The sequence below is a fragment of the Heptranchias perlo genome, chromosome 20 (assembly GCF_035084215.1).
Source record: "Heptranchias perlo isolate sHepPer1 chromosome 20, sHepPer1.hap1, whole genome shotgun sequence".
In the NCBI taxonomy this organism is placed as follows: domain Eukaryota; kingdom Metazoa; phylum Chordata; class Chondrichthyes; order Hexanchiformes; family Hexanchidae; genus Heptranchias; species Heptranchias perlo.
In genome coordinates, this window is record NC_090344.1 from 43,963,788 (window position 1) to 43,973,970 (window position 10,183).

Sequence of the window (10,183 nt, forward strand, 5' to 3'; positions counted from 1 at the left end):
ACAATACTCTTTGTAATGCGAATAACCTTGGAAATTCAGCATCAAATATCTGGGTTTACAAGTTCCTTTGCCTGTGATGAAACAGCAGAAAGAAAACACTGAACTGTAACTTCCTCGCATTAGAGACACAGCAACCCTTGGAAATCAGCACAGTATCAGTGCCGAGTAACCATGTGGAACTTGAAATGTCAACACGTTTCTAAACTGCAAAAACAAGAGATAGTTCTGCCTTTTACTTGAGAACAGCAGTTGTACAAGGCTAGCATCACTTCATAACAGTCTTGTGGTATTACGCCAAGGCCTGCGAGGACTCAGGTGGTTCTCTCTAATTCAGAATAAAATAGTCTGTTGGAAACAATGTGTCTTTACCTTGCAGTGGCACAGCATGACCCTCCCCACCCCACTCCAAATCACTTTGAGGTCGGCCAAATATGTATTCAGGGCTCCGCCAAAACTGACTGCAAATAATTTACTGACTTAACTTTTAAAAAAGTTGCCGTTTTGAGTAACTTTTATAAATCACTGGTTTGGCCCCGGCTGGAGTATTGTGTCCAATTCTGGGCACCACACTTTAGAAAGGATGTCGAGGCCTTGGAGAGGGTGCAGAGAAGATTTACTAGAATGGTACCAGGGATGGGGGACTTCAGTTATGGAGAAAGACTAGAGACGCTGGAATTGTTCTCTTTAGAGCAGGGAAGGTTATGGGGAGATTTAATAGAGGTGTTGAAAGTTCTGAAGGGTTTTGATAGAGCAAATAGGGAGAAACTGTTTCCACTGGCAGGAGGGTCGGTAACCAGAGGATGCAGATTTACAGTAATTATAATATGAAAGTAACAATTGTAAATTAACTTAATGGGCACAGGGTACAATAATTGACAGCTATGGTACTTCAGAGTTTATGGAGTTGAAGTACAGATCAGCCATAATCTAATTGAATGGCAGAACAGGCCGAAGGGGCTGAATTGTCTACTTCTGTTCTTATCAAAAAAACAGCAGGCATAGAGGGAGACATTTTGTGCTGGGGAGGGGGGCGGGGCGCGGGGAAAGAGTAAAGAAGGGGAGTTTTGAAATAGTCTGTTGACAGAAGGCCTCAGTTTTTGTTTAAGAGCTAAACTAGGAAGGGATTACATCACATAGCATCCCTCTCAACCATCCAATACCCTGTACAAATACACTTGAAGCATTTCCCTCCCCTTGAATGAGGTTAAGACACAGAGTACAATGACAAAAACATTTGAAAGTACAGTTTAGAGGTTGTGTTCCCAATAGCTCAGTGACAATCCCTACCGAGTATCAGGGCTGAGAGGCTGATCAGTTTGGAGAATGCTTCATTGTATTCGGATCAGTTGTTGATAAGTGTTTGAAGTTCCTACCTATTCCTCAGACCCACAATAAAAGCCTGAATTGCAAAGACAACTTCAATAAAACATCCTGAGCCACAGCACAAACAATCGAAGCACTAACAGGAACACTCTGGAATGCAATTAAGAGCAAACATGGATTCCTGTGTAACTGAGGAACTGGAGGGAGAGGATAGATAACAAAGTAACTGAACACTAGGATTAGATGAACTCTATCAGCTAAAGGATTTTTCTCTTGCAAACAAAGGCTTCATCCAGTAGTTCACATGTAGGGTTCTCAAATCATCTTTTTTTAAAAAATGTAACAATCTCATTCTGTATTTATCTTACATGTGACTAGTTTGGCTCAGTTGGTACAATTCTCATTTCTGAGCAGGAAGGTTATGGGGTTCAAGCCTTGCTTAAGGATTGGAGCACATATGCTGTCCGTTAGAGCTCGAGTGCACTGCACCAGTGACAGGATGTGGCCGTGTGGATAGGCACAACTCGTAGGAACTAAACTTCACATCTACAGAAGAAATGGGGGGAGGGGGGGAATGAAAGGGAGAGATTTCATTTTGTGACTTTTTGTGCTCAAAAAAGGTTATTAGTGCTGGGAATGGAACACTTCATTTCAGCATCAAGCATTCCCAGGTAAGGTACAGCACAGTTATGTACAAAGTAAAGCTTCTCCTTTGTCCAAACAATGTGCCTCAACTCCAATCTCAGAAGGGTCCTCCATTGCACCAGTGTGACCCTTCTCCATTTTACACATGAGCCATCCAGTGACCTTTTTGGGAGGAACGTTGCCAATTTAGTCCCAAACTCAGATTCTCCACATTAAATATGGCAAGTTGACATATCTATTAGGAACAGTTTTTCATTGAGACTGCCCAATCCTAAAGAACGTGTATTTATATAGCTCTTTGTCACATCCTCAGGACATTGTAATCACTGTTGTAAAGCAGGCGAAACACTGCAGCCAAATTTGCACACAGCGAAGTCTTATAAACAGCAAATTAGATAAATGATCAGTTTTTAGTGGTGTTATTTGGGGTATTAAATGTTTAACCAGGATAGTGGGAGAACTCCTTGAATAGTACCAAAGGATCTTTTATGCAGAATGCCTTGTTTTAACAGCCTGGTTGTGCTCAAGTGGTGCTTGAACCCATAATCTTCTGACTCCGAGGTGAGAGTACTACAGACTAAGCTACGCTAACACGCATGACCTTCACAGGCATCCGAGGTGGAAGGCCAGTGTTGAATCCACTCCACCAGCAAATTCTCGCCCCAAAAGAAGATCATATCCAATGGTGAATATTTAAGAGAAAACCTTCTTAAGCTACAAAATGGGAAATGAAGAAACTTGAAGTACTTCTGACTCATATGGTGACTGGGCTTCAGCACAGAGCAAGTCACAAGGCCACTTCCATATCATGTGAGAAAGTAAATTCTTCATGATCAGGGGTCAATGCTCTTTATTTGGAAATAAATATAAAGAGCTGAAAAAATGAACACTTAGTTCAATTGACAATAGTTACACATTGCCCAGCTTTAATGTTATAGATTTGGGCCAGCAGATTCCTGGACTGAAAAGGAAATATTAATAATCTTATTCAAAGCAAAAATAAAATTGCTGGACTATAACTTGGTGTTGTAAAATTGTTTACAATTATTCAAAGCTCAGTAACTACCTCTTTGGAGCCAACATATTGCTCAAAGTTGCCCTTAGGAGTTCAATACATATTTCCTTCCAGTAGGCATTCCCTTTGTTTCCAGCACCTGTCTTTGGTCTGAGTTTAAAGAGCCCTGGAAGCAAAGCTTACATTGTTTACACGGAGGGCTGTAAAACCTCGCTTAATCGGCCATCATTTTGGGGCTTGGTAAAACTGCTTCATTTGGCTGGTTGGGTGATCACACACAACTCATGAAGTTTCTTCCAAGATTACAAATTTTAATTGCAGCAACATCTGAATTGCATGTACTAACTTTTAGTCTGCATCAGACACACACAAGGGGACAAGCAACAAGGGCAGTGACTGTGTTAACCACATGAAGATGAGTGAGAAAGATTGTACGCTTCATCATTTAAAAGACACCTGTGATTCAACAATGGCAAGAGGCAGCAACTCGATATCAGCACCCACCAAAAGGTCTCAGTTCAGTTTACAGTGAGTAATGGTATTTGAAGAGCGGGGTGAACTTGATCACAGTTTAATGCTATAAACTGGAGCATTTATCATAAGTATTCCTTTGGTTTAATGTTTTATTTCTTTGCTCATTTTCCATCAACATCCCACAACTTTTCAAAAGGAGAAAATATAGCTTATCCACCATTTAGTTATCAATTAGTAACAACGTCAAACATTAAAGCTAATGAAAACCATCGCAAATGCTGAAAATCTGAAATTAAAAACAAAATGCTGGAAGTACAGGGCATGTCAGTCAGCAACTGTCTAAGAGAAAAGGCAGATTTTAATGTTTCAGGTGTGAACCCTTCATCCTAAAGGATGTCAATAATAATTGAAAGTTTCCATACTGTATGTATTGTCTGATGTCCCGGAAAACCCGAAGCAAGAAAAACTTGGCAATGCAGTTATGGTCAAAGTTTGAGGTTCAATTTGTAAGCTCCACTGCGAGAGTTACTCAACCAATCAGATGCTGACCCCCTGTCAAATGCAGAAGTGCAGAGAGAGGGACTGGAAGTGAGCGATAAAAAAGCGGGAGGCTGCCCCTAGGGACTGAAGCTACTGTTCGAGTATGTTTGTAATTCTCAGCCAAAAGAAGCGAAAGTTCAACCTGCCAGTTCATTTGAGACCTACCATTCCTCCCAACTCTATGTCCTGATCGTCCGTTAGTATCAGCACGATATTCCGCCTTACGCAGGTTCCGAACGAACAAGATAGGATCAGGAGCAAAAACGCTGCCAACTTCATGATATCGGAAGGAAGAGCAGCAGCTCCGCAGTCGGAAGACTCTTAGGGAGAGCCGAATGGGATAACAGCTGGACGCCGGTATGCACACGTAGTGATCAGACACATTTATCTCCAACAGCTGCGGTTTTCCTGCTTCTCACAAACTTTCTGTATGGCTGTTGACCACGCACAGTTTTAATAAAGCGACAGGAGGTGCATATAATTGACAGGTCACCAAACCAACCAACTGATCCAAACATACTTCAGTCTCTCAATCGCGTTGGAGGTATCGTCCCGCCCCCTTATCGCCCATTAGCATAAAGGGCGTGGCCAGTGCAACATGTATCAGGAGTTTAACCCAAACAGCGCTGTCAACTTCAGCAATTCTCAAACACGCCTCCCCAACCAGGTGGCCATTTTAAATTTTTTTAAAAACCTTTATTTAAAAATCTAAAATAAATGCAAACAGTTATAAAGCCATTACTTCTTGGATCCAAGTTTCAGGTGAGATGTTAGATTGCAATCTAGTTTGTTGGTTGTGATGGACATCAAATCCCTCCATGGCCTCACTCATCCCTATCTTTGGAACCTCCTGCAGCCCTCCAAGAACTCTGCATTCCTCCAATTCTAGTCTCGTGCATCCCCGAATTCCTTCACCCCACCATTGGCGGCTGTGCCTTCTGCTATCTAGTCCCTAAGGTCTGGAATTCCCTCCCTAAACCTCTCCACCTCTCTCTTTTCCTTTGAGTCGCTCCTTAAAACCGACCTCTTTGACCAAGCTTTTGGTCACGTGTCCTAATGTCTCCTTTGGCTCAATGTCAATTTTTGTCTCATTACGCTTCTGTGAAGTGTTTTGGGATGTTTTACTATGTTAAAGGCACTAAATCAATACAAGCTGTTGTTGTTAAAGTAGCCATGATGTGGAGATGCCGGTGATGGACTGGGGTTAACAATTGTAAACAATTTTACAACACCAAGTTATAGTCCAACGATTTTATTTTTAATCCCACAAGCTTTCGGGGGCTTTCCCCTTCCTCAGGCGGTGTGGAAATGACAATTTCGAATCCTTCGCATTTTAAGATCACATAACAATGCCTGGTGATTACTGCCCGTTGCCAAGGCAATCACAGTGAGCAGACAGAAAGGTGTCATCTAAAAGGCCACTGAAGAAACAACCCCCCCCAAAAAAGAGAGAGACAGAACGAAGACAGTCAATGACCCGTTATATTAAAAACAGATAACATTTGTTCGCTGGTGGGGTTACGTGTAGTGTGACATGAACCCAAGATCCCGGTTGAGGCCGTCCTCATGGGTGCGGAACTTGGCTATTAATTTCTGCTCGACGATTTTGCGTTGTCGTGTGTCTCGAAGGCCGCCTTGGAGTATGTTTACCCGAAGGTCGGTGGCTGAATGTCCATGACTGCTGAAGTGTTCCCCGACAGGGAGAGAACCCTCCTGTTTGGCGATTGTTGCGCGGTGTCCGTTCATCCGTTGTCGCAGCGTCTGCATGGTCTCGCCAATGTACCATGCTCTGGGGCATCCTTTCCTGCAACGTATGAGGTAGACAACGTTGGCCGAGTCACAGGAGTATGAACCGTGCACCTGGTGGGTGGTGTCCTCTCGTGTGATGGTGGTATCTGTGTCGATGATCTGGCATGTCTTGCAGAGGTTACCGTGGCAGGGTTGTGTGGTGTCGTGGACGCTGTTCTCCTGAAGGCTGGGTAATTTGCTGCGAACGATGGTTTGTTTGAGGTTGGGTGGCTGTTTAAAGGCGAGTAGTGGAGGTGTGGGGATGGCCATAGCGAGGTGTTCGTCATCATTGATGACATGTTGAAGGCTGCGGAGAACATGGCGTAGTTTCTCCGCTCCGGGGAAGTACTGGACGACGAAGGGTACTCTGTTGGTTGCGTCCCGTGTTAGTCTTCTGAGGAGGTCTACGCGATTTTTCGCTGTGGCCCGTCGGAACTGTCGATCGATGAGTCGACCATCATATCCCGTTCTTACTAGGGCGTCTTTCAGCGTCTGTAGGTGTCCATCGCGTTCCTCCTCGTCTGAGCAGACCCTGTGTATTCGCAGGGCCTGTCCATAGGGGATGGCCTCTTTGACGTGGTTAGGGTGGAAGCTGGAAAAGTGGAGCATTGTGAGATTGTCCGTGGGTTTGCGGTAGAGTGAGGTGCTGAGGTGCCCGTCTTTGATGGAGATTCGTGTGTCCAAGAAAGAAACTGATTCTGAGGAGTAGTCCATGGTGAGCTTGATGGTGGGATGGAACTTGTTGATGTTATCGTGTTATCAACAAGTTCCATCCCACCATCAAGCTCACCATGGACTACTCCTCAGAATCAGTTTCTTTCTTGGACACACGAATCTCCATCAAAGACGGGCACCTCAGCACCTCACTCTACCGCAAGCCCACGGACAATCTCACAATGCTCCACTTTTCCAGCTTCCACCCTAACCACGTCAAAGAGGCCATCCCCTATGGACAGGCCCTGCGAATACACAGGGTCTGCTCAGACGAGGAGGAACGCGATGGACACCTACAGACGCTGAAAGACGCCCTAGTAAGAACGGGATATGATGCTCGACTCATCGATCGACAGTTCCGACGAGCCACAGCGAAAAATCGCGTAGACCTCCTCAGAAGACTAACACGGGACGCAACCAACAGAGTACCCTTCGTCGTCCAGTACTTCCCCGGAGCGGAGAAACTACGCCATGTTCTCCGCAGCCTTCAACATGTCATCAATGATGACGAACACCTCGCTATGGCCATCCCCACACCTCCACTACTCGCCTTTAAACAGCCACCCAACCTCAAACAAACCATCGTTCGCAGCAAATTACCCAGCCTTCAGGAGAACAGCGTCCACGACACCACACAACCCTGCCACGGTAACCTCTGCAAGACATGCCAGATCATCGACACAGATACCACCATCACACGAGAGGACACCACCCACCAGGTGCACGGTTCATACTCCTGTGACTCGGCCAACGTTGTCTACCTCATACGTTGCAGGAAAGGATGCCCCAGAGCATGGTACATTGGCGAGACCATGCAGACGCTGCGACAACGGATGAACGGACACCGCGCAACAATCGCCAAACAGGAGGGTTCTCTCCCTGTCGGGGAACACTTCAGCAGTCATGGACATTCAGCCACCGACCTTCGGGTAAACATACTCCAAGGCGGCCTTCGAGACACACGACAACGCAAAATCGTCGAGCAGAAATTAATAGCCAAGTTCCGCACCCATGAGGACGGCCTCAACCGGGATCTTGGGTTCATGTCACACTACACGTAACCCCACCAGCGAACAAATGTTATCTGTTTTTAATATAACGGGTCATTGACTGTCTTCGTTCTGTCTCTCTCTTTTTTGGGGGGGGTTGTTTCTTCAGTGGCCTTTTAGATGACACCTTTCTGTCTGCTCACTGTGATTGCCTTGGCAACGGGCAGTAATCACCAGGCATTGTTATGTGATCTTAAAATGCGAAGGATTCGAAATTGTCATTTCCACACCGCCTGAGGAAGGGGAAAGCCCCCGAAAGCTTGTGGGATTAAAAATAAAATCGTTGGACTATAACTTGGTGTTGTAAAATTGTTTACAGTTGTTAAAGTAAAGCACTCACAACAATCAAAAAACATTTGTACACTTTTTTTGTTTTAGCAACAAATGCACATAAAGGTTAAGGTACACATGCATATGATCTGCGAATATGAGTATTGAGATCGCATGCCCTATGACGGTGTCTATTATTGAATTTTATTTTAATGCCATTCCTTTTGACCTTTTCCCAGTACCGACAGGTTCTGATTCCATAAACCTCCCTGACTGCCACCTCAGACTTCGAAGATTTGGAACCTCAACATATTGCTTGAACTCAAATTCAGCTTCTTCCCCCACATCCATTCTGTTGCTGACTGCTTTCTTTCATCTCCACAACACTAACCACCAGCACCCCAATGCTGCAAAAACCTTAGTCCACGCCTTCAAAACCTCAAAGCTGAACGTTTCTAACACTCTCCAAGTGAGCATGCCCACATTAATCCTCCACATTACATCTCAAAATACCACAGCCCTCATCCTCATCTGCACAAAATCTTGCACTGTCATGGCCCCCAAACACTTTGTGGCTCAGTTAATTGACTTAAAAAAATTCTAATCCTCGCTTTCAAATCCCTTCATTGCTTAATTTTCCCCTCCCCATCAAGTGATCTCCTCCAGTTTTATGTCTTGTTGCATGCATCCTCGACTTCTCTAACACTGGACCTCTCTTTGTCCCCCCACTGCACTGTTAGTAAGCCATTATGCCCCTAGCCTCTGAAAGTCCCTGCCTAGTTCTATCCTCTTCACCGTTTTCCTTCCTGCTTTCAAAAATTGCCTCAAACCTCTTCTCTTTAACTGTGCCTTTGACTCATCCCACCATAATCCTCTCTTTTCCCTCTTCTGATGTTTTGTGCCTGGAATATAAATTGATTTGAGATATCTTCCTGCACTTGAAGAAATATGTTTTTTGTGGCCTTTGTGAGAATGTCCACGGAAACACATTACGTGGAGCTTTTATTATGGTTCAATGCATAAATGCACTGGCCCCTGTAGTCCTGAATCAAAAAGATCAGAAGGTCTCATGTTTGATGTCACTACTTTGCTGTATTCGGTGATCTCAGCCAGTAGCAGAGTTGAAATTGGTCTCAATGACCTAGGCTAGGGAGGCAATAAAATACAGCTAAGGTTCACTACCCATCGACCCCCCACTGGAAAGTATATGCGTGGATTTTGGGAAGCATGGGATCTGGCTCGACTTTGATGCTGCCCATGGCAAGTAGGCTGGCAATACTCATTGTTTGGGCACAAGCACGAAGAATGGTCACTAGGGAAAGGCACAAAGAGGGGCCAAAGATTGGTGCGACCCATGGAACTGTACCCCACCAAGAATCATTGCCTTCAAAAGAGGAGGGCAGGAATTTGGACAAGGAAAATTATTAAACAAAATGGTATTTTACTCGGAATTGTAAAACTTGTCTCCCTCTGCCCCAAATCCAAAGTACTAATATGTCTTTCCTTGCATGAAATTATTGCTTTGACCAATATTATATTGCGTGCTCTGTTCAGATTTCTCACATGCTGACCTAAGAGCTGAAATGCAGCTTTTTGTGGGCAGTACCATGCAGAAGTGTATTGGAGCACGAACACATCACATCTATGACTGCCGACACTGAGTCGCCAATCTCAATTACATTTCGATGGGGAGGCATTGAGGACAGCCTCCTTTACTTCTCCACAGAGGGGAAAGAAAGTTGGAGGGAGAATCACTCTCAATCTTCTCTATTGCATCCCTACAGCTGGCTCAGTGATACTTGTCAAGATCTGGGCGCTGCTCACCCACACCTCCTCAGCCTGTAGTTGTTGCAAGGCCTGGGAAGACCAAATAAAAAAGGGGAGGGAGGAAATACCCTCACAATAAGAAAAATATTCTGAGTCTAATATTAATTAGAAATGTCATAGAAGGAAACATTGGAAATAGCAGCAAGAACCAACTCAGAATACCTGACCTCAAAATAAATGTTTTTAAGAAACATCCTGTTTGAACGTGAATAATTCGGGCATGAAAAAACATGTTCAATTTTTCCAATGCGGAATCAGATTCAATCAATTTTCTGGTCTGTGCTAAGGATTGTCCAAGGATTGTCCAAAATAAGTCCATACTGTAATCTTGGACATTGAATATTACTTTGTTAAACTGTTATATTGTAATTCAGCAAAACCCAACTAAGGCTGAAAGATTGTGATACTTACAATTAAGTTTACTGCTGTGCTTTTACTGATTTAGATTTTGTTGATTTACAAGTAAAAGTACCAGTTTACTTTTACCACGATCATCATTTTGAACTCTCCACCATTGCCTTTCCACCATCTACAAGGC

At 44.2% G+C, this 10,183-nt stretch overlaps 1 protein-coding gene across 1 annotated transcript in view; it reads right to left on the reverse strand.

Moving 5' to 3' along the window:
* gnsb (glucosamine (N-acetyl)-6-sulfatase (Sanfilippo disease IIID), b) overlaps positions 1-4,496 on the reverse strand; it is a 29,153-nt gene extending 24,657 nt beyond the window's left edge. Inside the window, exon 1 of the mRNA XM_068001132.1 lies at positions 4,163-4,496. Coding sequence (XP_067857233.1) covers positions 4,163-4,276 — 114 coding nt within the window. The 5' untranslated portion in view covers positions 4,277-4,496. The remainder of the gene's footprint in view (positions 1-4,162) is intronic.
* Between the last annotated feature and the right edge of the window lie 5,687 nt (positions 4,497-10,183).